The sequence below is a fragment of the Marmota marmota genome, unplaced genomic scaffold (assembly GCF_001458135.2).
Source record: "Marmota marmota marmota unplaced genomic scaffold, marMar, whole genome shotgun sequence".
Classification (NCBI taxonomy): domain Eukaryota; kingdom Metazoa; phylum Chordata; class Mammalia; order Rodentia; family Sciuridae; genus Marmota; species Marmota marmota.
This window is the reverse complement of record NW_026000174.1, coordinates 67,244,532-67,271,336: the sequence shown is the minus strand read 5'-3', so window position 1 is coordinate 67,271,336 and position 26,805 is coordinate 67,244,532. Positions and strand designations below refer to the sequence as shown.

Below are 26,805 nucleotides of genomic sequence, written 5' to 3'. Positions count from 1 at the left end.
GTCCCAAAAAGAAAGTTCCTTTTATGGTCTAAGAATCATGAAAAAAGAAACCTAAGTGATCTGACCCAGTCCTGAAGCTCTGGAAGCTGGCATATATCCCCCTAATGCCAGGTCCCCCTAATGTCAGACCTAGGAAGGTCTGAACACACCTTCATCCTCCTCCTCTGCCATGACCACCTCCTCCAGGGTGCGCCCTCGGAGCTTACTCCCCACTAACACGTTGCAGGTACCAGCAGGTGGCAGTCCTTTCTCAGTATAGCAACCCCTCAGGAACACAACTCTCTCCTCTCCATCCAGGGGTAGCCCATGGGCCTGACACAGGTCCCGTGCTTCGTGAGGTCCATCCAAGGCCAGCAGATGAACCATGAAGTCCAAAGGCAAAGTCTGTCCCTTGGGGGTACTAAGGGCGCGAGCGAGGCGGGCCAGGGCAGCACGACGGGCATGGCCCACGTGGCCCTGCACTGCACAGCTCTGCAGGTAGGACAGGGTCCGAAGTAGGCGGAAAAGACGGGCTGCATTGCCCTCCCGGAAGGCGGCGTCGATGGCCAGGGCAGTGCGCAGTGGCGGAGAGGCACGAAGGGCAGCAGGCAGCTGCAGAACTTCATACAGCGCCTCCGCAGAGCCTGAGAAGTTGGGAGGCTGGGATGAGGCCTGGTCTTCTAGGATCAGGCCCACTTCCCGTCCCATCCCTTTAGGCCCTACCCATCTCCACTCCCACCAGCTCCAAGACTCAGCTATGCTCACTCTTCTGGCCAGACAGGGTTAGCCCTCCATGAGGCTCAACTCCAGTTCTTGGTCCTGCTCACCCCAACTTGACCATACCCCTTTGCCTGCACAGCCCACCTTGCCCCACTTCCCCAATAAGATCCTGCAGTCAGGCCTTTACCTGATCCAAATATCAATGTCAGCCTAGGTGCTTACAATAGAGAAGAAGTGGGCAGTATTGGGGAATGATGGGGAATGAAGAAACAAATAAATTAACAGCTTGCTTGAGAGCCTTAGAGATAGTATGTGGTAGGGCCTAACCCAAATTGAAATTTTGTCACTTGATTTTCCCACTGCCTTGGCTGCCCTGTACCCATAATTTTGGGAGCCTGATCTACTAAACCATCCTCATCTGCCTGGGAAGGCCATTTCTTCAAGGAGCCCCTATCTTGCTTCTTTTCTTTCAGAAAATCACAGGACACTGGGAACTTGGGCACCTTTTGTAAACTGAGGCTTCTGACTCATTAGTGAGCTGTGAAGTCAAGAGCATTTCATTTCAATTGAATTTGTTAAAATGCACCACCCATATAAAGGATCGATCTAGTCTTGAAACTTCTGTCAGATGTGTTCCTGGGCACGTGTGATCTCTGCAACACTGTTAGGGAAGGTAGATTTTAAAATGTTTGAAAATCACTATCAAGGCCAACTCTCCCGACCCTGTGCCTTTCATTTTAGTTTATCATTTATTTATTTATTAGTGGGGGCATTGAACCCACAGGCGTTTAACCACTGAGCCACATTCTCAGTTCTTTTTGAGACAGGGTCTCAATAAGTTGCTAAGGGCCTTGCTAAATTGCTGAGGCTGGTCTCTAACTTTCGACCCTCCTGCCTCAGCCTTCTGAGTCGCTGGGATTACAGTCGCTGGGATTACAACTGAACTCTGAAATAGGAAAAGTCGGGTCTGGGGTCTGATGTTGGGGGTTGTGCACTGACGTTTTTGGAAGGAAACTGATGTTGTTTTCTTTCTTTGCTACTGTTGGGAATGGAATCTAGGGCTAAGCATGCGACCCCAGCCTCTAACGGTGAGATTTTAAAACTTCTTTTCTTTGCCTCCACTGTCCTCATGGAGGGGTGCCTGGCTCTATGCCAGTAAGGCTGGGACGCCGACTCACCCAAGTTATAGAGCAGAAAGAGTCCTTGGAAGACGGCCTGGCGTGGGTGCGGCCCTGCGCTCTGCGCGTAGCAGCGCCGCAGAGAGCCGAAGCTCTCCTGTACCTGGGTCTGCAGCAGCACGGGATCCACCGGCCCACGCGTCTCAGCCGGCTGGAGTCGAGCCACTACGGCCAACAGCGTGGCCAGTGCAGCCTCTAGTACCACCGCCGTCTCGGCGTCGCCCGCGCTCTGTAGAACCAGATCTAGCCGCACCGCGCGCAAGCGGTCAGCCACGAAGCTGGCCACTTCCGCGAGGGGCGCGTCGGGGCTCTCCGCCACCTCGCTGGCCAGGTAGCGCACGGTGGCCAGCAGCACCGAGGGCGGACGCAGCTGGCTCGGCGGGGGGCGGGGCTTGCCGGCAGCGGGTCGATTGTACTCCTTTACCGTGCGCTGCGGGTCGGCGCGGGGCGGGTCCCCTGTCCACTCCCTCTCCACCTCGAAGCGATGAAGGCGGCGCTCCCTTTCGCGCTGGGCACGTTCGGCGGCCGGGCACATGTCTGGGCAAATACCCACAGGCAGCTTGCTGCCGGGCATGGGTGGGCTGCGGGGATGGGGGGGCGCTCAGAATCCCGGGGACAGCGGCCGGTCTCCCCATCGTGTGGGAGGGCACGCCACTGCCCGCGGAAGCCCGGTGAGGCTCCGCCGAGGCGGGGCGGGGCCGAGCCTCGCTGGGCGCGCCCAGCCTCCCCGCCCGGTCTTCAACGTCCCCGCCCTCCCGGCCGGCCACCGCCGCCCTCTCACCGGATCCCTAGAGTCGTGCTCCCTAGATGCACTGCGTTGTAGTCCGGCGATACCAGCACTATTTCGCGAACTCCGGCTCCACTAAAGTCCCCCACAACGCGCCGCGCTCGGCCTCCTCTACCTTAAAAATTGCAGGCCGGGCACTCCCATGATGCACCGGTTTGTAGTCCTTCCCTAACCAATAGCCGGCGGGGAGGGGCGTGGCACCGCGGGGCCACGCCTCCTAGGTCTTGCTGGGATTTATTCCGCTAAACCATCGGTTAGGGCGGTACCAAAATTAGCGTCCCGGTCTTGGTTCCGTCCCTCTTCCTTTTCACTCAATAAACTGGCTCTGTCGACCTCTTTCTCTACTGTTTTCCTGGAGATACTCTATTCTATTATTATTTTTTTTTTTGCAAAGAGTCAAGTAGAAAATGTCTTGGGATAGGTGCAGCGGTCCGAGGATGCGGTCCTGAGGAGGGAGGCTGAGGCATGAGGACAAGTTCCAGGCCAACCTGGGCAACTTAGACCCACTCGCGAAAGAACAGAAAAGAGGCGGAGAGGGGTTTTGGGGTTGTGGCTCAGGGGTAAAGCGCTTGCCTACCATGTGTGAGGCACTGGGTTTGATACTCAGCACCGCATAAAAATTAAATAAAGGTCCATTGACAACTAAAACATTAGAGAAAGAGAGAGAGAAAGACAGACAGACAGACAGATAGATAGAGTGGGTGTGCTTAGAAAGCCTGAGACCCGGGTTTCAATCCTCAGAATGATGGAGAAAAAACAAAAACTGTTTTGGGATTTGCTGGTCGCCTTACTCAAATCTGCTGGTTGCAGCCATAGATGTGGTTGAGCCTGGTTATGTTCCAACAATTTTTATTCATAGACACTTAACTTTCATTTTATTATTATTATTTTTTAAATTCTTTTAGTTGTTGATGGACACAATACCTTTATTTTTATGTGGTGCTGAGGATCGAACCCAGTGCCTCACAAGTGCCAGGTAAGCTCTTCACCACTGAGCTACAACCTCAGCCCTCATTTAATTTTCACTAGTCACAGACTCTTACTCATTTGATTCCCCATCACACACACCATTAAAAAGATGTAGCAACCATTCTAGCCTGTGGGCCTTAAAAAAAAGGTAGGTGATGGGCCAGATCTGGCTGTAGGCTGCAGTCTGCAGACCCCAGTTCCAGATGGCTAAACTGACAAGTTTTAATGACGAGACCTGCTGCTGCCACATCATGATAGATACTGGCACATAGAGTCCTGATTCCAAGAAGGCAGGCAGGCAGGGAGCCATTGTGTTCCTTGGTCCAGTTACGTACAGAAATGGCCCCTGGGGTTGCTGGGGAAGGAGAGGGGGAGGCTGGCAGTGCTGGAGCTAGAGTCCTATGGAAGGCCCACTCCTCAGGGCGGCAGTTGAGACAGGTGCAGGTGTAGAATCTCTTCAGCCCGCTTTAGGTACTCAGCTGCCTTCTTCTTCACACCTTCCCGGCGGGCAGGGGACGGGTCACCTGTGGAGAGATTGGCTCAGCTGAGTACTTGAGCCCAGCTCCCTTCAGAACCCCTGGTCTAGCCCTTACGGTTCACAGAGCAGCAGCATGTGTCCTTCTCCCTTCCCTGGGACTTACCATGTCTCTCCTCCCCTGCTACTAAAAAGAAAACTGAAGCCACCAAGAGGAAGGAAAATAATCTTCTCAAAGTGACATGGTCATCAGGCAGTGAGGAGAAAGGCTCCTGGTCCTTGCTTGCTTTTCACTTTCCCTTCCTTACTGCTCCATCTAGGACCCCAGGCCTGACCCTCTACCCTCCAGCCCCTACTCACTGGGCACCCCCTGGAGCAGAATGTGCACACCATCTCGGTAGCCCTGGAGAGCAGCAGGGTAGGCGCCTGCCTTCTCGTCCCGCAGGGCCTGGGTGATGAGCTCTGTGGCCTGGCTAAGATAAGCAGGGCGAGGCCCTCCTCCGTCCTCTTCTTCCTCCTGCCCTCCTGGCTCCCAGGGCTCCTGGTTCAGCCTCGTGGACTCTACTTCCATGGCTGCCAGCTCACCTATGTGGGTGGGACTGGGGCCTGCGCCTTCTGCAATCAGAAAAAGAGCATTCAAGCCTTACTGGCCCTTCATTTCCCATGGACTGTTGACCCCTCCGAAACCTCTGTGACCCATCTAGGTACCAGTGTGTCCTCAGTGGAGGGGTGCAGGGCCTGGACAGTCTAGAAGCCACTTGAGTATAGCAAAAAGAGTCCTACCTTCCTAATTCTTTAGGTATACACTAATATTTTCTTATTGAGCTCTGGGTCACTCACTGGTCCTATTTCTTTCCCGACTCCAGTTGGCCTAGGAATGCAAAAGTTTCTCCACAAGTTCAGTTACAGGATGGTAGACCAACTATCAGGCTAAGGGTGAAAATGCTGCTTTCCTTCCTTCCTTCTTTTTTTTTGACAGTGCTGGGGATTGAACCCAGGGTCTTGCACATGCTAGGCAAGCTACACCCTCCAGGGCTTTTTCTTTTCTTTTCTTTTTTTAGTTGTAGTTGTAAAAATTTATTAATTTTTATGTGGGGCTGAGAACTAAACCCAGTGCTTCACACATGCTAAGCGAGTGCTCTACCCCTGAGCCACAACCCCAGCCCTCGCCAGGACTTTTTCAAGATCTTGAAATCTCAGCTGAGAACCCCAGGGCGAGGGGCAGTGGGCAACTGGCATCTTCATGTTCCAGGTTGAAGGGCTCATGACGTCCTGGAGGTGGTCAGAGATCCTCCCTGTGGCTTTCATATGAGGTGGCTACAGAGTCAGTGAGTCTTTTGAGAAGAGGCCTTTGACAGGAAGGTACAGGAGCAGGGAGCACCGTGGCATTCCTGTCCTGGAGAGGGAACGCACGAGTGGGCATTTCTCCGGCCCCATCCAAATGGGGAGTCCCAGGAGATCCATGAAGAGATGAGTGGCAGGAAGGCAGGAGGATGTCGCCCCTCCCAGCTGGGCCTAGAGCCCTCCCTGTGTTGCTCAGGAAGCAGGGAGTGCAAGAGTTTGTGGAGCCCCTAAATACTTGAGGTCAGGAGCTTAGTGTCTGAAGAAGAGAGGCAGGGGTGGGGCTGGGGTTGTGGCTCAATGGTAGAGTGCCAGACTAGCAAGTGTGAGGCACTGGGCTCGATCCTGAGCACCACATAAAAATAAATAAAATAAAGGTTCATCAACATCTAAAATATAAATAAATAAATAAATAAACAAAAAAAAGAGAGAGATGGGGTGCTGGCTCCTGGCATACACGACTGTTGGGGAGCAGGAGGGAAGGAAGTGCCTGAGCACACTGCACTTCAGCAACAGGGACACAAGGATTGGGGAATTTTCCTATGGACACAGTAAATGTTTCAGGGGTGCAACCTATAAAGGGCCTTTCAAAGCAACTGCCAAGCCGGGTGTGGTGGCGCACACCTGTAATCCTAGCATCTCAGGAGGCTGAGGCAGGAGGATCGCAAGTTTAAGGCCAGCCTCAACAACTTAGGCCTTAAACAACTTGGTGAGACCCTGTCTCTAAATAAAATATAAAAAGGGCTGGGGATGTGGCTCAGTATTAAAGCGCCTGGGTTCAATCCCTGGTACCAAAAAAAAAAAAAAAAAAAACAGCAACTGCCAGTGGCTGTCCTATCCTCCACCAGGAACCCTAGAGAGCTCAGCTGGGCCAGGGAATCTGGGTGCCTGCCACTCAGAGGATGGTACAACATCCCCGGTGATACCACCGCTTCTGTCCCCCAATCCATTCTCCCCCTTCCCCAACCTTGGAGGTGTGGAAGAAGAACAAGTAAAAGCAAGCTCCTCACACCCTTGTCACTTGCTGGCCTGGCCACTGGCCACTGGCCTGAGCCAGGGGGAAGGTGAGGCTGACAGCTAGATGGGAGCTGACACAGGCTGGCCTAGGCTGTTTCCTCTCCTAGGCTGGGCCTCAGATGCCTGAAACTCATCAGAAGGTGGGGGGTCAGCCCTCAAGGCCACCAAAGGGCAAACAAGGAGGGCCAACAAAACCAGCTTAAAAACATTCCTAAGGAATAAAAAGAGAAACTGTTTCACGATCATCCCAAAGTGAGATTGACCACTTTAACACCTGGGTTGCAGTTACAGCAGAAGCTTGGAGAATTTCTGAATGAAAAACCCAGTGTCTCACTGTTGGGAACTATCATGTTCCTGGTCTCAGAGCAGGAAAGTGCTCAGGACCCTGTCCCATGTGGGGAGCTCATCTGCTTCTGGTGGCCTCCAAGGCAGAGTGGCTTCCCTTGGCTGCTGCTCTTTGAGCCCACTGACAGGCTTCTCCTACCTCCAGGATCTGCAGGGGACCCTGAGCCAGCCAGGAAGCCCCACCTTGGACTTGCAGGACAGGCTAAAACCTTCCAGAGCAATGTGACCCTGCTCTTCCAAGCTTTCATAGGGAGAAATGGCTCATCTCCTTCCCCAATGGTTGCTCACTGTACAGGGACAACTTGCTCAGATTTACACAGTTGCAAACAGCTGGCTGGTGGTCCTGCCTCCTCTTTTGCCCCCAAGGACCTGCTACTGCAACCCCTGCCCTGCCTGCCCCTGCTCCTTACCTTCCTTGGAGAAGGGGTCAAAGAGAGCAAGCTCAGCCTCAGAGAGAGGGCCTTGGGCAGGGGAGCCGGATGCCTCCTCTGTGCTGCCACAGTTGAAGAGAAGATCCAGAGCCTCTTGGGCAGGGCTGGATGGCGGGGGGTCCGCTGAGGACAGACCATTGGGATATTAACACCTGCAAACCACCTATAAACCACTCGCCAGAGTTCAAAATGGGATGATCCTCTCAGTAAATCCTTGCAGCAATAGGCCTAGACAAGCCCATCATCAGGGTCTGTGCCCATTTTACAGATTAAGAAACTGAAACTAAAGACAGGAAATGACCTATCCAAAGACCTCAGCAAGTGCACGGGACACGACAGGGTTGTCACTATGATCACAGGTAGGGATAGGAGTGTGGAGCCCTGCCTTCCTGTCCCCCAATTCTGGCTTCCTCCCCCCATTCTCATGTACCTGACACCTCCAACTCCTCTAGGCCCCTCCTTTCTGCAGGAAGTGGCTGGGGCAACCGAGGCTCATCAGGGGGTGGTGTGGGGATCAGAGGGGGTGGTAGAATGTGCAGGTCTCTGGACACTTCGCAGGGCCGTGTCACCTCCCCACCCTGCAGAAAGACCAACAGAGGGAGTGTAGCTTGGTGGGCAGGTAAGCTTTCCAGGTGCTGGGGTGGTAGGAAGGGCAGGTGCACATACCCGGAAGAACTCCTTGAGCTGGGGGCTGTTGTTGAGTGCAGGGATGTGCACGGTGAAGCGAAGCAGCTCTTCGGCCCCCTTTCTCCGCTCCTCGATCACAGAGGCTTCAAACCGGCCTGAGGTCCCAGGACAAGGGAGCGGGAGAGCAGTGACCTCAGAGGCTTCTAACACCAAGGCCCACTGTTCCTGGCTCTGCCTGAGGCTCTGAGCAGCCTACTGGCCTCCTCCCAACCTCCCAGCAATCTCTCCAGATGCCTCCTGCAGGGCTCAATCTCCCTACTCATTCTTTATTTCTTCTTATTTTTTTTTTGGTACAGGGGACTGGACCCAGGGGTGCTTAACCACCAAGCCACATACCTGCTCTTTTTATATTTCATTAGAGACAGGGTCTCACTGAGTTGTTTAGGGCCTTGCTAAATTACTGAGGCTGGCTTTGAACACTGGATCCTCCTGCCTCAGCCTCCCAAGATGCTGGGATTATAGGTGTGCACCACCACACCTGGCCCTATTCATTCTTTTTTTTTTCCTGTCAGTGCTGGTGATCTATCCCAGGGACTTGTGCATTCTGGGCAGGTGCTCTACCACTGAGCTACATCCCAGCCCTTTGTAAAAAAATTTTACTTTGAGAGATGGTCTTGCTGAGTTGCCCACAAACTTTTGATTCTGGGCTGGGGATGTGGTTCAGTGGTAGAGTGCTTGCCTACCATGCACAAGTCCCTGAGTTCAATCCCAGTACCAACAACAACAACAAAAGTCTTCAAACTTGCAATCCCTCCTGCCTCAGGCTCCTAAGTAGCTGGCATCACAGGTGTGCACCACTGCACCCCAGATGTTTAACTAAACACCTGCTCTATGCTGGGTTCAAGATGGATGAGAGAAACAAAGTCTCCGCTCTCAAGGATGTGACACTGTAATGGGGAAGGCAGGTAATCAACAAGAAACAAAGTCATTTCAGATGGATGTGATATAATAAAGAGGAAAGTAAGGCTCAGAGATGTGCTATGCCCAAGGTCACACAGCAAGCAGCAGCCTCACTGCTGGTATAGATATTATTAAAATTTATCTAATGCTGCCTTAGTTATTATGTTACTAGAGGGAGTAGGCTGATGTATTCCTGCGGTAGCAAGTAACAGCATCCTTCACCTTGTGGGCTGGGGACATAGCTCTGTTAGTAGAGTGCTTGCCTTGCATGCACAAGGCCCTGGGTTCCATCCCCAGCACCACACACACACACATACAAAGAATATCTCATGTGAGTCTGGGGACTCATGTGATCCGTGGGTTAATGGGTAAATGGGTTATCTCAAGAGTGAGTTTGTGGGATGGGGATATAGCTTGATTGGCAGATTGCCTGCCTTGCATACACAAAGCCCTGGGTTTAATCCCCAGCACTTAAAAAAAAAAAAAGTTTGGCTAGGTGTCTGCCAAGGTCCCTGTCTCTTGCCATGTGAGGCCCCATGCTTCCTGGGGACTCTGCCAGCAAGAAGGCCATCACCAAATGTGGCCTCTAAATCTTCTTCCATAACTATGAGCCAAAGTAAAGTTTTTTTCCTCCCTTTGTGGTACTGGCAATTGAACCTGGGGGTGCTTTACTACCAAGCTGCATCCCAGCCCTTTTAAAATATTTTTATTTTGGCTGGAGATGTGGCTCAAGCAGTAGTGCGCTCGCCTGGCATGCATGCGGCCCGGGTTCGATCCTCAGCACCACATACAAACAAAGATGTGTCCGCCAAAAACTGAAAAATAAATATTAAAAAAAAAATTCTCTCTCTCTTTAAAAAAAATAAATTAAATAAAATAAAATATTTTTATTTTGGGACAGGCTCTTGCTAAGTTGCTTAAGGTCTCCCTAAGTTGCCCAGACTGGCCTTGAACTTGTGATCCTCCTGCCTCAGCCTATTAGTCACTGGAATTACAGGCACTGCCCACCACACCTGACATATAAATCTCTTCTGTTAATTATTTGCCTAGTCTGTGGTATTGTGTCTATTAGCAACAGGAAACAAACTAAGACACAGACCAAGACCCTTTACCTCACTGAACCTCAGATTCCTCATCATGAAAGTAGGGGTAATAAAGATGGGAATGTTCTGGCATGGTGGCACACACTTGCAATCCTAGTGATATGGGAGGCTGAGGCAGGAGAGTTGCAAATTTGACGATAGCCTTGGCAACTAAGAAAGATTCTGTCTCAAAATAAAAAATACAAAGGGCTGGGGATGTAGCTCAGTGGTAAGGCTCTCTGGGGTTTAATCCCCAGTACAAAAAAAAAAAAAAAAGAGAGAGAGAGAGAGAGGGAGGTGGGAATGTTAAAGGGCCCAACTCACAACAAGGGCTAGGCTTCTCTGAGCCTCCATTTCCCTTCAGAGGATCCACCCAGCTCTCCAAATGTCTTTGCCTATAGTTCTGGGCCCCATCTCTCTAGCCATCGCCCAGCCAAGGGCCAATGGCCCCCTTTGCCCAACTCTCCTGTCCTGGGCCGAGAGCTCAGATCTGACACTCACCAAACACCTGGGCACGGGGGAAGGATGGGAACTCCTCCAGGCGGCGGAAGAGGTTGCGGTGGGTGTAGGCCAGGTCCCCATGCAGCTTGCGGAAGTCACTGTACCGCTTCCAGACCACCACCTAGGAGGGGCATGAGACGTAACCTGGCCAGCAAGGTGGGCAGTAGCCTTCCCCTCACCCAGTCTGCCCCAGGGCCTGTGAGGAGAAGACAGCATCCCAACCACTAGGGGCCAGGGAGGAAGGGCCCAGCTCCTCACAGTTACCTATAACCCTACTGCTTCCAGATCTGGAACTGGGGAATTGGGGAATGGTCCCCCTGCCACCCCCGATTCTCACCTCTTTGACATCCTCTGGGTCCTTCTTTGAGATGAACTGAGAAAGAAAAGGCAAGAACCACATGAGATCAGAGACAGACATCTGACACCCCACCAAACTGTAGCAGCTGAGGAGGCACCAGGGACCTCTCAGTCCTCCTCAAAGGGAGATGTCCTTCAGCCACTAAGGCATCCTGAAGTTAAGGCTTTAGTGTAATTTTGAGCAATTTTTCTTCTGCATGCCTTAGTTTCTTCATCCTTCAAATGGGAGGATCCCTAAAGGCCTCTCCAGACTGCACCATCCTCTGTTCAGCTCTCAACCTGTGCCCTCAGAGGCCAAGTCTCTATATCTCCTGAAACCAAAGAACCCCAAACCTCTGAAGAAATGAGGCTGTGCTGAATGTGGTGGCACGTCCTATAATCCCAGCCACTGGGGCAGCTGAAGCAGGAGGATCCCAAGTTCAAAGCCAGCCTGGGCAACTTAGGGAGACCCTGTCTCTAAAACAAAAAAAAAAATCTTAAAAGGGCTGGGGATGTAGATCAGTGGTAAGAGCGCCCGCCTAGCTTGCACCTGGCCCTAGGTTCAATCCCCAGCATTGAAAAAGGAGACAGAAAGGAAGGAAGGAAGGGAGGGAGGGAGGGAGGGGGGGAGGGAGGGAGGGAGGGAGGGAGATGTGTGTGCCAGGAGCCAGTCCCATCCTCTGCGTTCCAACACCCCCAGTCACAGAAGAAGCCACCTCTGGGGCTGGTAACCCTCGAAGTGCAGAGTTGGGTCTGAGCTGACAAGAAGATTCAGTTTTAAGTTACGTTCATAATCATTTAAAAATAATGTCCCACAGTTTGCAGCACTTGACAGGTTTTTTTTTCCCTTGATACCTTTTATTTTTATGGGGTGCTGAGGATTGAACTGAGTGCCTCATGCATGCTAGGTGAGTGCTCCTCCTCTGAGCCCAGCCCCAGCCCAGCATCTGACAGTTTTTAAAACACTTCTTATTCCTTCTCCTAGATCCCAGTGGGGCACATTGACACGCTATTTAAAAGATGAAATCATGGAGGCTCAGAGAGGGGGATGGCCTGCAAGGGAGCGCTGAGAAGAAAACCTGGCCTTGGCTTCTGACAACTGACCTGCCTAAAACATGGCAAAACCAAACCAAACCAAACCCAAAGCCCATATTTAAAAATCCTTGAGGGATACCCCCTGGGTTCAATCCTTAGTACCCCCCCCCAAAAAAAATAGGAATATATACCTGATAAAGGACTCAAATCCAGAAAATATAAAGGCCCTCTATAAAATCAATGTTAAGACAACTCAATTTTTTAAAAAATGAGCAAAATATGGCCAAGTCACTTAATATCTATAAGCCTCAGTTTCCACATCAATAGTTGAGAAAAGAGTACCTGTCTCACAGTTCAGAAGATAACTAACAACATGTGAAAGCTGCTTTAAGACCACAAACTTGGGGAGGAAAAAGGGACTTTAGAATGTCCTCCCTCTCTTTATTTCTGCCTCCCTGGTGGGAGTCATTCTCAAAGGATGGTACTCAGAAATGTGACTTTGACATAATTCGTATTTAATGTAGGACTTTAATTTAAAGATGCAGCAGTTCCATGAGTGTCACCTGAGAGCAGCCTCTGGAAAGAGGCTCCTTATTGCTTTTCAGAAGGCCTGGTGTTTAATCTTTTTTTGTTGTTGTTGTTGTTTTTTAATTTTTTTTAGTTGTTGATGGACCTTTATTTCACTTATTTGCTTATATGTGGTGCTGAGAATCGAACCCAGTGCCTCACATGTGCTAGGCAAGTGTTCTACCACTGAGCCCTAATCCTTTTTTTGTGGGGGGGGGGGTATCAGGGATTGAACACTTAACCACTGAGTCATATCCCATCCTTTTAATTTTATACATTTTATTTAGAGAGAGGGTTCTGATAAGTTGCTCAGTCCCTGGCCAAGTTGCTAAGGCTGGCTTAGAATTTGTGATCCTCCTGCCTCAGCCTCCGGAGCTGCTGAAATTACAGACATGTGCCACCATACCCAGCCATTTTATCCTATTAAAAAAAATTTTTTTTAGCTGTTGATGAACCTTTATTTTATTTATTTATATGCAGGGCTGAGAATGAAACCCAGTTGCCACAACACACAACTAAGTCGTTCAGGTTCACTCCAGGTGAATGTGGGCTGGCACGAAGTAACCACACCTAGAGGGAAAATACCTCTTTCTCGTGATTCTTCAGCGATGGCTCCCCAGCTCCAGCTCCCACTAGGGAGGCAGAAATAAAGAAAGAGAGGGGGCTGGGGATATAGCTCAGTTGGTAGAGTACTTGCCTCGCATGTACAAGGCCATGGGTTCAATCCCCAGCACCACACACACACACACACACACACACACACACACAAAATGAGAGAGAGAAAGAGAAGGAGGACTTCTAAAGCCCCTTTTTCCACCCCAATGGTGTGGAGGGTTAGGTTTCAGGGGGTGGAGTCTAGCTTCCAGATGTCTTATGGTCAGCAGATTAACTTACATCTTGGAAGTCCACGCCCATCTCAGGTGCTAAGTGGGATCAAAAGGCAGAGCTAGTGAAAAGGACACACACGTACACACAGTCCAGTCAGCTCAAGCGCTCAAAATGCTCACAGCTTGCACACACAGCCAAGCGCCCCACCACTGAGCCGCAACCCCACCCCCTATTTTAAGGGCTCCCTTTCTCCTCCCCTTTTCCTGACAGCCTGTATCTGTATTCAGTCATTACCTGTCAACACAGTGTGATTTGGTATGAATAAATATGGCAAAATTAGCTTGAAAAAAGTGAGCAAAATACTTGAACAGGCACCTCCCACAAAAAAGACCTATAAGATTATTATGAGAATGTGCTCAATATCAACTCATTAGAGAAATGCAAATTAATACTCCAAATACATACCAAGAATAACTAGAATTAAAGATCCTGTTGATTTCCAGTGCAGGTGATAAGGGAAGCATGACATGGGCAACTACTTTGGAAAACTTTCTGGCAATTTCTAGTAAAGCTAGACGTATACCTATCTTACACGCCAGCAGTACCATTCCTATGTGTATCCCAAAGAGAAATGAGCAGATATGTCCAGAAAAAAATTTTGTACATGAGAGTTCATACAATTTAACAACTAAAAAAATGTTTAAGAAAAAAACAAAATATTCAACATAAGTAATAAAGAAATGGTGAGCCAGGTGTAGTGATGCACACCTGTAATCCTTTTGACTCAAGAGGCTGAGGCAGGAGGATTGAAAGTTTGAGGCTAGCCTCAGCAATTTAGGGAGACACTGTCTCAAAATATAAAAAGGGCTGGGGCCGTGTGTTGTGGTGCATGCTTATAATTCACGTGACTGAGGAGGCTGAGGGAGAAGAATCATAAGCTCAAGGCCAGCTATGTCTCAAAATAAACAATAAAAAGGACTGAGGATGTGGTTCAGTGCTCAAGCGCCCTGGATTCATCCCCTGGTACCAAAAAAATAAAAAAGGCAGGGATTTAACTTGGTAGAACACTTGATCAGCATGTGCAAAGCCCTGGACGAATTCCAAAAATACTATGTTGAGTTAAAAAAGTCAAACACGAAAGAATATTTGTTTCATTGCTTCATTCATATGAGATTCAAGAACAAACCAAATTCATCAATGGTGACAGAAATCAGATGAGTATAGTGATCTCTGCGAGAGGGTGACCAGTGATTGGAGAGATGAAAAGAAATTTTCTGGAGTCATGAAAATGTCTCTCTCCATCTGAGTGGTGTTTGCACACATTATACTTTTAGTGAAATTTGATTAGGCTGTACATTGAAGACTGAGCTCATTTATGTAAACTGTGTCTCAATTTAATATTTTTTTTGATAATAAAAATGAGTCAGAATGCTTTTATTTGCAATCTTAAAAAATTTTAAAGTAAAATAAAACACAAAAACTCACTTAGAAACACCAGTAAGCAAAAAGAGTCAGAAGCACAACTCCATTGTGTGTAAATAATACTACTAAAGTAGACACGTTAATTTGCTTGTAAATGTAGTTATTTTCAAGGATCAACAAACTGGTAGCAACAGAGACATGGGGATGGCAAGTAGGCAAAATTTATCTTTATAATTTATAAAAATATATCAAAGTAGGGTTGGAGATGTAGCTTGATGACAGAGGGCTTGTCTAGCACACACAATGCCCTGGGGTCAATCTGCATTACTGGAAAGCACAAAACAAAAACACCCCAATCCACAAAAAAACTATAGACCCATCCCAACTATCTCAAATAATAAATGTTACTTGGTTTAAAAAGTCAGTAGGAGGCATGTAGGCAAAGGTTGCAGAAGAAGGCCACATCCTTCCTACCCCCCTACCCCTCCTGCCCATCTCCCAGGGCAATCTCTTTAATTGTAGTTTTTTGGCATGGGAATGACATAAAAGATTTGGGGAAAGCATATTTTAAAAACATCTAGGATTCTGCATTTAGTAGTTGCCTGTTCCCAAAATTCTAAGAGTATAAAATACGTACGCTAAACTGGATGCTGTGACACACGTCTGTGACTCAGGAGGCTGAGGCAGGTGGATCACAAGTTCAAGGCCAGCCTCAGCAATTTAGTGAGGCCCTTTCTCAAAATAAAAAGGGCTGGAGATGTAGCTCAGTGTTAGAGTGTTGCCCCTGGGTTCAATCCCTAGCAAAAACCAAAACAAAACAAACAAAAAAAAACCCACTAAAAAAGTCCTTCCTCAACCCCCTTCCCCAGAGACTTTCCCTGGAGGTCTCCATTATTACCGGTTCTTACAAATCATTCTACAGGCAGTCTCTTATGCCGTTTTATCTTAAATTCTTTTCATGGTTTTCTCCATGTCTCTATAAAATGTGCTTATAATATTGCTTCCAACATCCACTATGGCCTTTACCTATCCTCTTCCTGCGATGACCGTGAAGATTCAAGTCCTTTTGAATTGTGAATTTTTTAAACCATAGACCTGTATTAATTTTTTTAAGAAATAAACTCTTTAAAGGGTTTTTAGGTATCCAACAAACCAATAAATGAAACTTACCCCCAAATTGGGAAACTAACTAACGTTTGGGTTAATCCAGAGTTTTCACGTCTGAGAATCTCACAGACGGAGGCCCACACAGCAAGCGTCGGGCGTGGGCACACGCACCTCACAAGTCCGGGAACTGTGTCCACGCCCTTTTAAAGAGGACCACGCCCTTCCACGGCCCCGCCCCCGATGGTGAAAGAAGTCAACGTCAGCGCCCACCACAGGCTTTCCTTAAAGGGGAAACCCATTTCTGTCGTCTAAAAAAGGAGCTTCCTACAGCGCCTTCCCTTAAGGTAAAGCACAACCCCCTGGCTACTTAAAAGGGTAAGGTCCCCGCTGGGCCCCACCTCACCTGCGCGGTTACTTTGTACTCGGTGTAGCCCTTGGCATGGGTCCTGGGGTCGGAGACCGTATAATGCCGTAGAAAGTCATCCTTCGTCTGGCGAGACATGACAACCCCGCTACACCGGGGCTGACCGCCGGCAGGCACCCCCTCCACGCCACCCCCGCCCCTTGCGCTCTGCCGCCTAGCCCGGGCCTGCGCCCTGCTCCTTCCGGCCCAGGGAGCTGGTCGCAAGTGACGACGCTGTTCTCGGACGTAGCACGCGGCCAAGGGAGCGTCTGAAAAGATCCCTGTTGTTGTTGAAGCGCAAATGTTGTAAATTTTGAGAGAAAGGATTGGTTGGGCAGGTTCCAGCTGCTGGTTTTATTTTTGCGGGGAACTATCGGGGCGGAAAACCTTTCCGACCTCCAAACTACGTCTCCCCTGTTCCCTTCTTTCATCCAGCCACCCAACTTTTATTTATTATTATTATTTTTATTAGGTACCGAGGATTGAACTCCAGGGACACTCGACCACTGAGCCACATCCTCAGCCCTATTTAGCATTTTTATTTAGGGACAGGGCCTCACTGAGTTGCTTAGTGCCTCATCATTGCTGAGGCTGACTTTGAACTCGCCATCCTCCTGCCTCAGTCTCCTGAGCCGCTGGGATTACAGGCGTGCACCAACGCGCCCAGCTATTTGTATTTATATTAAAAAAATATTTTAAAAATGTTTTTAGTTGCCAATGGACCTTTATTTTTATTTATTTATATGCGGTGCTGTGAATCAAACCCAGTGCCTCACACATGCTAGGCAAGCGCTCTACCACTGAGCCACAACCCCAGCCCCTATTTGTATTTTACTTTAATGTTTTGAGCTGGGGATCTCCCTCTGTTGCCCAAGCTGGTCTTGAACTCCCACCTCAGCCTCAGAGGAGGTGGGACTACAGCACTGCTGCGCCCAGCTCATCCACCCAATTTTCATTGTGTTCAGAATGTGCCAGACAGCCGAATTCCTCTCTCCCTCTGCAGGACTGGCTGATGCATGTTTCCTGTAAGTGTGGGGGCAGCAAAAACAATGCCAGAGAGGCAGGGTGCTGTTTGGGGACTCTACTCTTAAGTCACTACTCTTATGGTTTGAATTTCCTTTAACTGCTTGAGACCCAGTTTCTCATCTCTAGAAGGGGGAATAGGGGTTAGAAGAGAATCTTCTGCAATGGCTGCAGGGAAGGATTTTTGTTTTTGTTTTTGTTACAGGTTTGCAGCCAGAAACAGGTATGGTGGAAGCCATCAAGACATCAAAGGAGGAAAGACAATTGTCCTCAGTGAACGTGTACATTTGGGCAGTTCCACCACTACCAGCAATCCCATCTACAAATTTGGGGGATAAAGAATCATGGAAAACTTTGAGAAGGAGGTGAGTGAGATGGAAAAAGCCTCCTTCGAGTGTACCTGGATCCTGGATAAACCGAAACCTGAATGTGAGCCGAGTATCATCATTGATATATCCCTGTGAAAATTTGAGACCAACAAATTTTTCATGACTATCATGGAAGCTTCAGGATGCAGAGACTTTATCAAAAACTTCATGGGCGGGGGTGGCACACTGGGTGTAGCTCAGTGATAGAGCTTATGGTTAGCACTCAGGAGGCCCCGGGTTCAATCCCAGCATTCCTCCTAAATATACGTATATATTTAAAAACCCCATTGCAAGCACATCTCAAGCTATTGCTGCAGGTAGTGGGAATTCAAGTTGGTCTCTCATGCATTCGGTATGAAACAGCTAGCTGTGGTTTTTCCGCTGAGCCACCCTATAGAGGAGACAGGAGGGACTCTTATAGAAGGCAGTGCCTACATTAGGAAAATTCCCTATAACCCAACAGTGTAGCATTCGTGTGAGCGTCCAGTTGGAAAGGTGACAACATAGGAAGCAGGGGCTACCATGGCTTGGTTCAAGGGAAGAAGTCACGGTAAAGGTGGCAGAGGAGCCGCAGTCCCCGAGGCTCTGATATGCTCTAGGGTCAGCCTTTCTGAGGCTGGTGATACACATTGGTACTGTTGTCCTTGGGGCCAAGTGGAGAACGGGGTTTTCAAACCTGGCACCGTGGTCACCTTTGCTCCAGTCAGTGTTACACTGAAGACAAAATCTTGAACTGCACATAAAGTTTTGAGTCCACAGTGTGGTGAAGCACTGGCAGGACAGGGACTTTTCTTCCTGGAACTCGGAGGTACGAACCTTGTACTGCAGGCTCCAGGTGGAAATAGACAATAGAATTGCACTCTGGGGCCCTGAACGCGGGTAGGTCACCCACGCAGCATTAAGCAGTTGAGGGTGTGGCACTGTCCCCTGGCACCGCACACCTGGCTGCTGCTCTCTGAAGCTTGCTGGGCAGCTTGTGGCTCCTGGCCTCCTCAGCCCTCTCCCTCCCTCCCTCTGCCCTTTCCCTAAGCAGAAGACAGCGGGGAGAGGGGAAGCCACCAAGCTGCCTGTGTCCTGGGGTCTGCTGGACCCTGCTGGGATCCTTCCTGCCTCAGCAGGGCAGGCTCTTCACCCAGACCTCTGTGATGAGCAACCATGCTGCACTCTTGCTGGCCCCCAGCTGTGCGTAATTCACCTTCTCCATCGGGGTGTGGCTTGCTAAGGGGACCACCAGCATGTCCACAAGCATGGGGTAACAGTGCACACTGCTTGGACCTCACTGTTCATTCTAATGGTAGCTGACACTTGGTGCTTATGACATACAAGGCGCCAACCAGTTCGGTCCTCATCCCAACCCTGGGAGGTAGGTGCCATTGTATTTCCCCAAATGGGGAAACTGAGGCACAGATATTAAGCAACTGGCTCAGCCTCACGAGCACATGGCAGGGCTGGGGTTTGGCTGCGGGGACTCAAGTGTTTGCTGGCCACGGGGTTTGGAGGCTGCTGACCTCAGCATCTGTCCCTCAAGGAGGACAGGGCAGGGGTTCCTAATTTTGAGCATGTCGTAAGATTGGCCACCCAACATCTGCTTCCCTCTGCCCACCCTAAAGGAACCTCTATCCCTCGGGGAAGGGACCCTAGTGCTAGTTCAGATGGAAATCCCAGGGTCTCTTCCTCATCTTTACGAATAGCATCCAACTGTCATAAAGATGTCCTTCCTCCCTTGGACACAGTCCCGTGGGCTTGGTGGGCAGCAGGTCCTCATTAAGAGATGAGCAAGAGCTCAGTTACCGCCCTTGGCATTTGAATTTTGAGAAAAGAGAAGCTGAAGATGGTTAGGCCCACGCTGTGCAGTAGGCAGCAGGGCATGGTAGCCAGGGTGCAGGGTCAGTGTGCCACTTGCTGGGGGGGGCTTGAGGTGGCCACTTATTAATCTCCTGGGGGCTCAGCTTCCAGTGTCAGGGGACACTGATGGTCTATGCCCTAGGCCTGTCTTTAGCTGCCTTGATCCCTGAGTAGTGCTTAGAACAGCAGCCATGAAGACACCTGTCGGCCTTGCTCCCTGGATTGAGGTCCCGGGGGCCTGGCTTCACATGCCTCAGGGAAGGCCTTAACCATCCTGCCCGATGCAGACCCCTCCCTCTTTCTCCCTGCGTGCCTACTTGTGCCCAAGTCCATGCCCTCCCAATTCTCAAGAGCCCTTGCTCTTTCCTGCCTCTGCTTTGCGATTCTGCCTGAGCAGCACTGCCATGTACAGCTATGCAGGGTGTGCACTGCACAAGGGGTTCTGGTCACGACAGTGAGTAGGGAGGCCATTTTTAGCCCATGTTCCATTCAACAACCTGTGCGCCATGAGCCCAGGCCTGCGGCTGCGCCTTTTTCTGATTCCCACCTAGGAGCGGTGCAGTTGCCCTGGTAAACTGCCACCCATTCTCTACCCAGACCCTTCCTCCTCCTGCGTTCCCAACTCTAAGGCTGCCTCCTCTGAGAAGCGTGCCTGGACTCTTCCAGATGGCATCAGGTGCAGCCCCGACCTGAGCTTTGGCAACTCTGTTTGTCCCTCTGGCACAGATGACCCTCTGCTCCTGTATGCGCCCTGCCGGACCCTAGGACCCCAGGTGGTCTTCAAGGCGGGTGAATCACAGGGGCTCAGCCAGCAGCTGGACAGGAGTGCTTTATTCTCACAGCTGAGCCCAAGATGAGGCCCAGGGCCTCCAGAGCAGCAGAGGCTGCCCCTGCCGGCCCAGGCCCCTCTTCTTGGTGTGGCAGCTGGAGGCTGGGTGGGGAGCCAGGGTGCCTGGAGGGTGCAGCCTCCTGCCGTGGGAGAGCAGCAGCGGGCAGTAGCAGCAGCAGGTTCCGGGAGGGCGGCATGTTAGTCCGGCGGGCTGACTCCGCTCCGCACGGTGGCAGCTGGGGGGCTGGGGCCTGGATCGCGAGTGGGGACATCCAGGTGGTTCAGTCGGCTGTGAAGATGCGACTGGAGATGTCATCCAGGAGCCAGTCGATGCCGGGCAGCAGGTTCTCCCCGGTGACGGCGCTGCAGCCCTGGATGGACCAGTGGTGGCTGCGGATGGCGTCCAGCTCCAGGGCCTGCGGGCAGGAGCTGCTGGTGGGCGGGGGCCAGTCCCCGGTCCCCGGCCTGCCCTCTCCTGGCCCCGAGGGAACTCTGCGTCTCCCTCAAGGCCTTGTCCAGGGGTCACCCCGTCTGTGCAGCCTCCTACGAGGGTTTGCCACCCCCTTGGGCACCTAGGCTTTCTGTAGGGCCACACTGCTGACACTCAATGGTGAGAAGAGCAACATGGGCATCTTCTAGGACCAGGTCCTGTGTCAGGAACCCTACGTATGACATCTCATCGGCTCCTCCCAAGGCCTCATGAGTCTGGGATTATGTTGGTCATTTTACCAAGGAGGAAACCAAAGCTCAGAGAGGTTATGGAACCTGCCTAAGGTCACACAGCTAGTAAATGGCAGAACCAACATTCTAACCTAGCTCTTTCTCATTATGGTGCTTGAGCACTAGTTTAATGGTTAAGATTTAGTTACCAGGGTTAGATAGGCCTGCTTTTAAATCCTGGCTTGTCCACTTTCTAGCTGTGTGTCATTGGGTAAATTATCTAACCTCTCTAAGTCTGCTTAACCATCTTTTAAAATGGCGACAGTAGTTCCTACCTAGTGAATCCACGCAAAGAGCATCACAAGGGGCGCACTTGCAGTGCGCTGGCTACTGTGCCATCGAACCTGCTGACACCGAGACTCTGGTGCCCACAGACGTCCCGCCACACAGCAGGGGTCAAAAGTGCTTTTTAAACAAATTAATATAGAAACATGCCCCTTTTCTTCAGGAGGCTGCCCCAGGGACTGGACTCACCTCGCGAATGGCGTTCGAGGACAGTGCTCCAGGCAGGTCCTGCTTATTGGCAAAGATGAGAAGGGTCGCTCCGGCCAGGCGCTGCGGGGAGGAGGAGGGTACTGGGGTCAGAGACCAACCCTGAAGATTAGACAAGGCCTGTGGGTTCCGGGAGAGGCCCAGGTGAGGGGGGCAGAGTGGCAGGGCCACTGAGGCTGCAGCCACGTGGAGCAGAGCCCAGGGCTGCGCCTGGGTCCTGGTTCCAGCCAACCACCCCCAGTGGGCGCCTCTCCTTTATGCCTCAGGTTCCTCTTTTATAAGCAGGGAGGGCATACTCGAGATGACTCCTGAGCCCTTGTAGTCCTGCCGCTCAGGACTGTGGCCTGGCAAGCCCACGCCACACGGGCATCCCAGCCTCCTGGGGGTCTGCTGCTGCAAGTGGCCACCTTCCCTCTTCCAAGTGTTCATAGCCCCGTTTTTTTGGTACCAGGGATTGAACTCAGGGGCACTCGACTACTGAGCCACACCCCCAGCCCTATTTTGTATTTTATTCAGAGACAGGTTCTCACTGAGCTGCTCAGCCCCTCGCCATTGCTGACGCTGGCTTTGAACTTGTGATCCTCCTGCCTCAGCCTCCAGAGCCTCTGGGATTACAGGCGTGCACCACTGCACCTGGCTGTAGCCCTTTTGATTGTTCCATTCCCAAAAGGCTTCGCTGTCTGCCTCTGATTCTGTCATTTCTATGCATTTACAACTGGGAGTCCTTCCATGTGGGCGGGTGGACATGACCTGTTGGCCTCAACCTGCCAGGCCTGGGCTCAGCATTTGACAGCCAGGACTTCATTGGATCTGCTGACACCCCCAGGAGGGGACCACATGTCACTGTGGTTCCTGGAGTTATTCACAACTTCACTACCGCTCTCAAGAGGCCTGGTTTCTACTAAATGCAGCAAGGTGACCTGCATCAAACCCCAGAACAGACAAAGCCCATGAGTGGAAACAACAGTGAAACACACACACACACACACACACACACACAGATAGTGAATTCCAAATAAGACCTGTAGTTAGATAACAGTAACTCACCAATACTAGCTTCCTGGTTTAAGAGGTATACCAGGGTTCTCTGAGATGCTGACATTAGGGAAGTGGGGTGAGGGAGGGGGGAGTATCTTTGTACTATCTTTGCAACTCTTCTGTAAATCTAAAATCTTACTTAAAAAAAAGTGTTGGGGCCACACAATAAATTATGAGATCAGCCTAACTGTGATCCCCATTTTAGGAATGTGGAAGTGGAAGCTCAGAGAGGTTGAGTGCCTTCCTGAGGTCACACGCAGCGGCAGACTCCTGAGCCAGGCTTCCTTGCCTCCCAGAGCTTTGCACGCTGACCTTGAGGATGCTCCCTAAAGCCCTCTGGTGTGAGTGTTGTCGTTCCCATTTCAAGTACGGAACCTGAGGCTCAGGGTGGTGACACAGTAAAACGAAATTCATGTAAACCCAGGTCTCTGTCCACAGCATGCTTTTTCTGCCCTTGGCACTACGGGTCCCCAGGTGTCCCCCAGGGATCATGCTGCCCCCGCCCCGCCTGGCCCACCTCCTCCACCAGCAGGCTCTGGAGCTCGCGCTGACAGTCCTGCATGCGCTGGCGGTCCGCGCTGTCCACCACCCAGATGAGGCCGTCAGTGCTCTCAAAGTAGTTGCGCCAGTAGGAGCGTAGGGACTTCTGGCCACCGACATCCCAGACGTTCAGCTTGAATCTGGGCAGAGAGCGGCTGGTGGTCAGCTGGTCCTCCCCACCCACACCCCCCCTCGGGGCAGGCCCCAGGCCCCGCTCACCCCCGGTGCTCCAGTGTTTTGATGTTGAAGCCCAGAGTCGGGGAGATGGTGTCCACATCTTCCCCGTTGAACTTCTTGAGGATAGTTGTCTTGCCGGCATTGTCCAGGCCGCTGGGGCACACAGGTTAAGGAGAAGTCCCTGTGCTATGCCAGTGGTGATGTCATTCTTAGGGACTGACAATTTCCCATCATGTCAAAGAGAATTGAGCCCGTGTTGGCCCATAACTGGCCTGGAGAAAGCATGGGACTATCAAGATATAGTGACTCCAAAGGCCCAGGCCGGAGGATCACAGTTTCACGGTCAGCCCCTACAACTTAGCAAGGCCCTAGGCAACTTAGTGAGGCCGTCTTAAAATAAAAAAATTAAAGGTCTGGGGATGTGGCTCGGTGGTTAAGCACCCTGGGTTCATTTCTCAGTACCAACAACAACAACAAAAAGATATAATTGTATCATCTCTGCTAATCAAAAGCTCTTTAATTCATATAAAAAATATTGATTGAACACCTACTATGTGCCAGGCCCTCTCTAGGTGCTGAGGGACAAAGTCCCTGCCCTTATGAAGCTTGCATTCTTAGTGAGGAGACTGTGATAAAGTGCAACTGAGAAAATAAGATCCTGGTGAGTGTGGCAAGCCCCAGGGAGACACCTCGAGGGGCCCCTGTAGGGAGGGCGTTCAGCTCCGTGCAGGGAAGGCTCCCAGAGGCACATTGAACCGAGGCCTGAAATATAGGGAGTGAGTTTTTTTGAAGGGCTGAAGGAAGAGCAAATACACAGAGGCAGCAACCTCCATCTCTGTTTCTGGAATGTTCCACAACCTCTGGTGCAGAAAGCAGAAGAATGGATAAGCTCACCAGTGGGAGAGACACCTTGCTCTCCTTCCAACACTTAAGGCACTTGCAGCTGGGATGGGGCTAGGGGAGGTCCTGGGCTGAGTGCCTCTTGCTGCTCACTGGACCTGGGACCAATGACTTCAACCTGTAAAATGGAGGCGAGGAGAGTACCTCGCGGAGACCTTAGCCCCTGAAAACTGGCTCCAGATTCTCCCCATCTCCCTAATGCTGTCCTCCATCTTTCCTTCTCCCCCACATCATCCCTGGCAGCTGGCAAATATGCTATTGTTTCTCCCCCTCAGATGCTGCAAACAAAACCCTCTCCGTCCTCTGCCCCAGGGACTCCTACCTTCCCTTTCACAGCACACCTCCTCGCCAGTTGTTCACACTCACCAGAGCCTCTGTCTCCCTGCTCTTTGTTAAACACATGGCCCAGCAGGCTGTGGCTCCCACTGCTTCCCAAACCTGTTCTTGCCAAGTGGGTCCGCCAGATCTCCCCACTGCTCCCTAGTGGACGGTGGCCCTCACCTGCAGCACCTGACAACAGTGGCTCACCCTCCTTCCTCCGCACCCTGCCTGACTTCTTATCTGTATTTCCACAACTCACTTCTCTGTGCACACGGTGCTCCCTAGGTGAGTCCCTCCAGGATCATAGCTTCAAACACCATCCCTGTGCTGATGCCACCCACCCACGCCCCTCTAGTAAGCCCTGTATCCTGCAGCCTACCTGGTACTCCAAGGCATCTCAGAGACACATGTGGCCGACAGAGCTCAGAGCTATCACTTCCCGGGGAACCTGCTCCTCCCCATTTCGGTAAGTGGCTCTTGTCTTCTCATGGCTCAGTCCAGAAACCCAGGCGGCAGGCTTCACTTCACTTCCTCTCTCACGTCCCACCTAGCAGCAATTCCCGCTGGCCCTGCTATCAAGGCGTCCCCCTATTTCCGTGACCTCACTACTTCCATCCTAGTCCAAGCCACCATTCTATATCAACTGCATGAGTACAGCTGCCTAACTGGGCTCGGTTCATGGCCTGGCATCTGGTACTCACTTAAAGCGAGAGCTAAGAACATCCTAGCGATGCTCCCTGTCCTCACCCTCCCCAGCCACACTACCCTCCCTGGCATCCGCCGAACACACCAATTGTGCCTCCTTCAGGGCTTTCCACTGGCCTTTCCTCTGCTTTAAACGGCTCCCCCTGCCCCCATATTCCTCATCTCCTTCATGTCTTTATCCAGCGGTCACTGGGTCAGGAGGTCAGGTACGCTCGGGCCAGACGGTGGCCTTCTTTGGCCTCCCTAAACTACTTTCTTCTCCATTCATACTACATATTTCACTTCTTTGCGATCTCCTCTTTCTCTTCCCCCGTTACAGAATTTTCATAGGGCAGGATTTGGTTCGGTTGTTTCACCCCAGCCCCTAGGCCAGTGCCTAGCACGTAGTAGGCGCTCAATAAATATTTATTGAATGCGTGACTTCTCCGCGCCCTTCTCAGAGCTCTTTAAATGAAATGCGATGCGGATCTTATTAAGTTACGTGCGCACGTCAACGTTCTCTCCGGGCCGGGGGTGAGGCCGGCCTAGCTCTGCGATCGCCGGTTCCCCACGGCCGTACGGGGCAGGGCCAGGAGTGCAGGCGCCTGCTAACCGGGCTCGGGAGGCCGGCTGGGCCCTCGGATCTACAAGCCGCAGGCCGCGGGGACACCGACGCGCGGCGGGGCAGCAGAGGTGACNACGCACCATGGGCAGTTGTTCGCGCCGGCAGGCCGCTCACCCGCGCCCGGCAGGGGGCGCCTGGCACCGCCCACGCGGCGGGGGCTCCTACTACCCTTGGCTCTCCGGCGTCCGGGAGGATACAGCATAAGCAGTCGCAGCTCCCGCTCTTTCTGCTTCATCTTCTTCAGTATGGTCAGAAGCCCCATGGTCCCGTAGCCCCCTCTCAGTCGTCGTTTCTTACAGTCCGGGACCCCGCTCCCTGTTCCTATTGGCCATCACACCCACCGACAGCACAGCCTATTGGCCTGGCCCCTGGTTTGGACCCGCCCTCACCACCACGTGACCGTAAAGTTGCCCGGCTGAGCTGTGTCAGTGGTCCCTCTAGTGGCGCTCAGGCGTCTACGCGCCTCCCTGCATTAACCCTGCGCCTCCCGAAGACTGATTCTTGAGGACCAAGGCAAAACCCCCATTCCTTTCTCCCCAAGATCCCAGGACTCGGCCGGGAACGGGAAGCTGAAGTTATGGAGTTGTATCTTGGTACGGTGGGGAGTACTTGCGAAGAGGTCCTGAACCAAGTACCCGAAGGCTGATGACGAGCTCATCCGGGAAGTAGTGGGTTGCCCAGTTCCCCGGATACAGGGGCCACATCCTGCTCACCTTGGGCCTCGACCTCATCCTGAATTTGCCGGTGACAGTAGAGAAGGGGCCTCCCCCTGTCCCAGTCTCCTGGAGGAAGCGGGCCGGGGTTTCTAAATCCAGGGCGATACTGCCCCCTAGTGGGCCATTTCGAAGCGTGCGAGAGCATTTTGGAGTTGTTCCAATGACCATAGAGTCCCGTCCTTTAGAGGATTAAGTGCTCCGCAATGCAGGGAATAGACCCACACAAAGAATTGTCTCACCTAAGATGCTTTGTGTTAAGAAAGAATTCCAGCCCTTTTGGATTGAAAACTGAGGTCCGGGTGCTACTTAGTACAGTGACCAGCATGTAGTAGGTGCTCAATAAATATTTGTTGTTGAAAGAATGGCTTTGTCCTAGAATTCCTTCCCTACCTCTCCCCCTTTAAAAAAAAAAAAAAA

At 51.4% G+C, this 26,805-nt stretch overlaps 3 protein-coding genes and 1 long non-coding RNA gene across 8 annotated transcripts; 1 reads left to right on the top strand and 3 right to left on the bottom strand.

Annotated features, from left to right (window-relative positions):
- Position 1: 1 nt before the first annotated feature.
- On the bottom strand, positions 2 to 2,817 carry Sac3d1 (SAC3 domain containing 1). 2 transcript variants are annotated; one of them, XM_015478232.2, is made up of 3 exons: positions 2,659 to 2,817; positions 1,878 to 2,458; positions 2 to 623 (listed from the first exon to the last, which is right to left on the bottom strand). In XM_015478232.2, exons 2-3 carry the CDS (start codon positions 2,449 to 2,451, stop codon positions 130 to 132), a joined length of 1,068 nt encoding a protein of 355 aa, XP_015333718.1. In that variant the 5' UTR covers positions 2,452 to 2,458; positions 2,659 to 2,817; the 3' UTR covers positions 2 to 129. The 2 variants fall into 2 exon arrangements, with proteins under 2 accessions (XP_015333718.1, XP_015333719.1); XM_015478233.2 differs by lacking the exon at positions 2,659 to 2,817 and having other exon boundaries at positions 1,878 to 2,617.
- A 965-nt stretch (positions 2,818 to 3,782) lies between these two features.
- Positions 3,783 to 16,301, bottom strand: Snx15 (sorting nexin 15). 2 transcript variants are annotated; one of them, XM_015478228.2, is made up of 8 exons: positions 16,111 to 16,296; positions 10,750 to 10,785; positions 10,413 to 10,533; positions 7,909 to 8,024; positions 7,673 to 7,820; positions 7,222 to 7,365; positions 4,469 to 4,723; positions 3,783 to 4,157 (listed from the first exon to the last, which is right to left on the bottom strand). In XM_015478228.2, the coding sequence occupies exons 1-8, from the start codon at positions 16,207 to 16,209 to the stop codon at positions 4,051 to 4,053; spliced, it is 1,026 nt and encodes a 341-aa protein (XP_015333714.1). In that variant the 5' UTR covers positions 16,210 to 16,296; the 3' UTR covers positions 3,783 to 4,050. The 2 variants fall into 2 exon arrangements, with proteins under 2 accessions (XP_015333714.1, XP_048645076.1); XM_048789119.1 differs by lacking the exon at positions 7,909 to 8,024 and having other exon boundaries at positions 10,413 to 10,556; positions 16,111 to 16,301.
- On the top strand, positions 15,925 to 21,923 carry LOC107135997. Its single transcript, XR_001502643.2, has 3 exons — positions 15,925 to 16,051; positions 17,339 to 17,498; positions 21,344 to 21,923. It is a non-coding gene; the product is annotated as an uncharacterized LOC107135997 (long non-coding RNA).
- Positions 20,163 to 26,388, bottom strand: Arl2 (ADP ribosylation factor like GTPase 2). 3 transcript variants are annotated; one of them, XM_048789120.1, is made up of 5 exons: positions 25,870 to 26,388; positions 23,185 to 23,295; positions 22,943 to 23,105; positions 21,370 to 21,450; positions 20,163 to 20,546 (listed from the first exon to the last, which is right to left on the bottom strand). In XM_048789120.1, the coding sequence occupies exons 1-5, from the start codon at positions 25,932 to 25,934 to the stop codon at positions 20,457 to 20,459; spliced, it is 510 nt and encodes a 169-aa protein (XP_048645077.1). In that variant the 5' UTR covers positions 25,935 to 26,388; the 3' UTR covers positions 20,163 to 20,456. The 3 variants fall into 3 exon arrangements, with proteins under 3 accessions (XP_048645077.1, XP_015333715.1, XP_048645078.1); XM_015478229.2 differs by having other exon boundaries at positions 20,163 to 20,591; positions 25,870 to 26,052; XM_048789121.1 differs by lacking the exon at positions 25,870 to 26,388 and adding an exon at positions 23,628 to 25,714 and having other exon boundaries at positions 20,163 to 20,591.
- Positions 26,389 to 26,805: the final 417 nt, after the last annotated feature.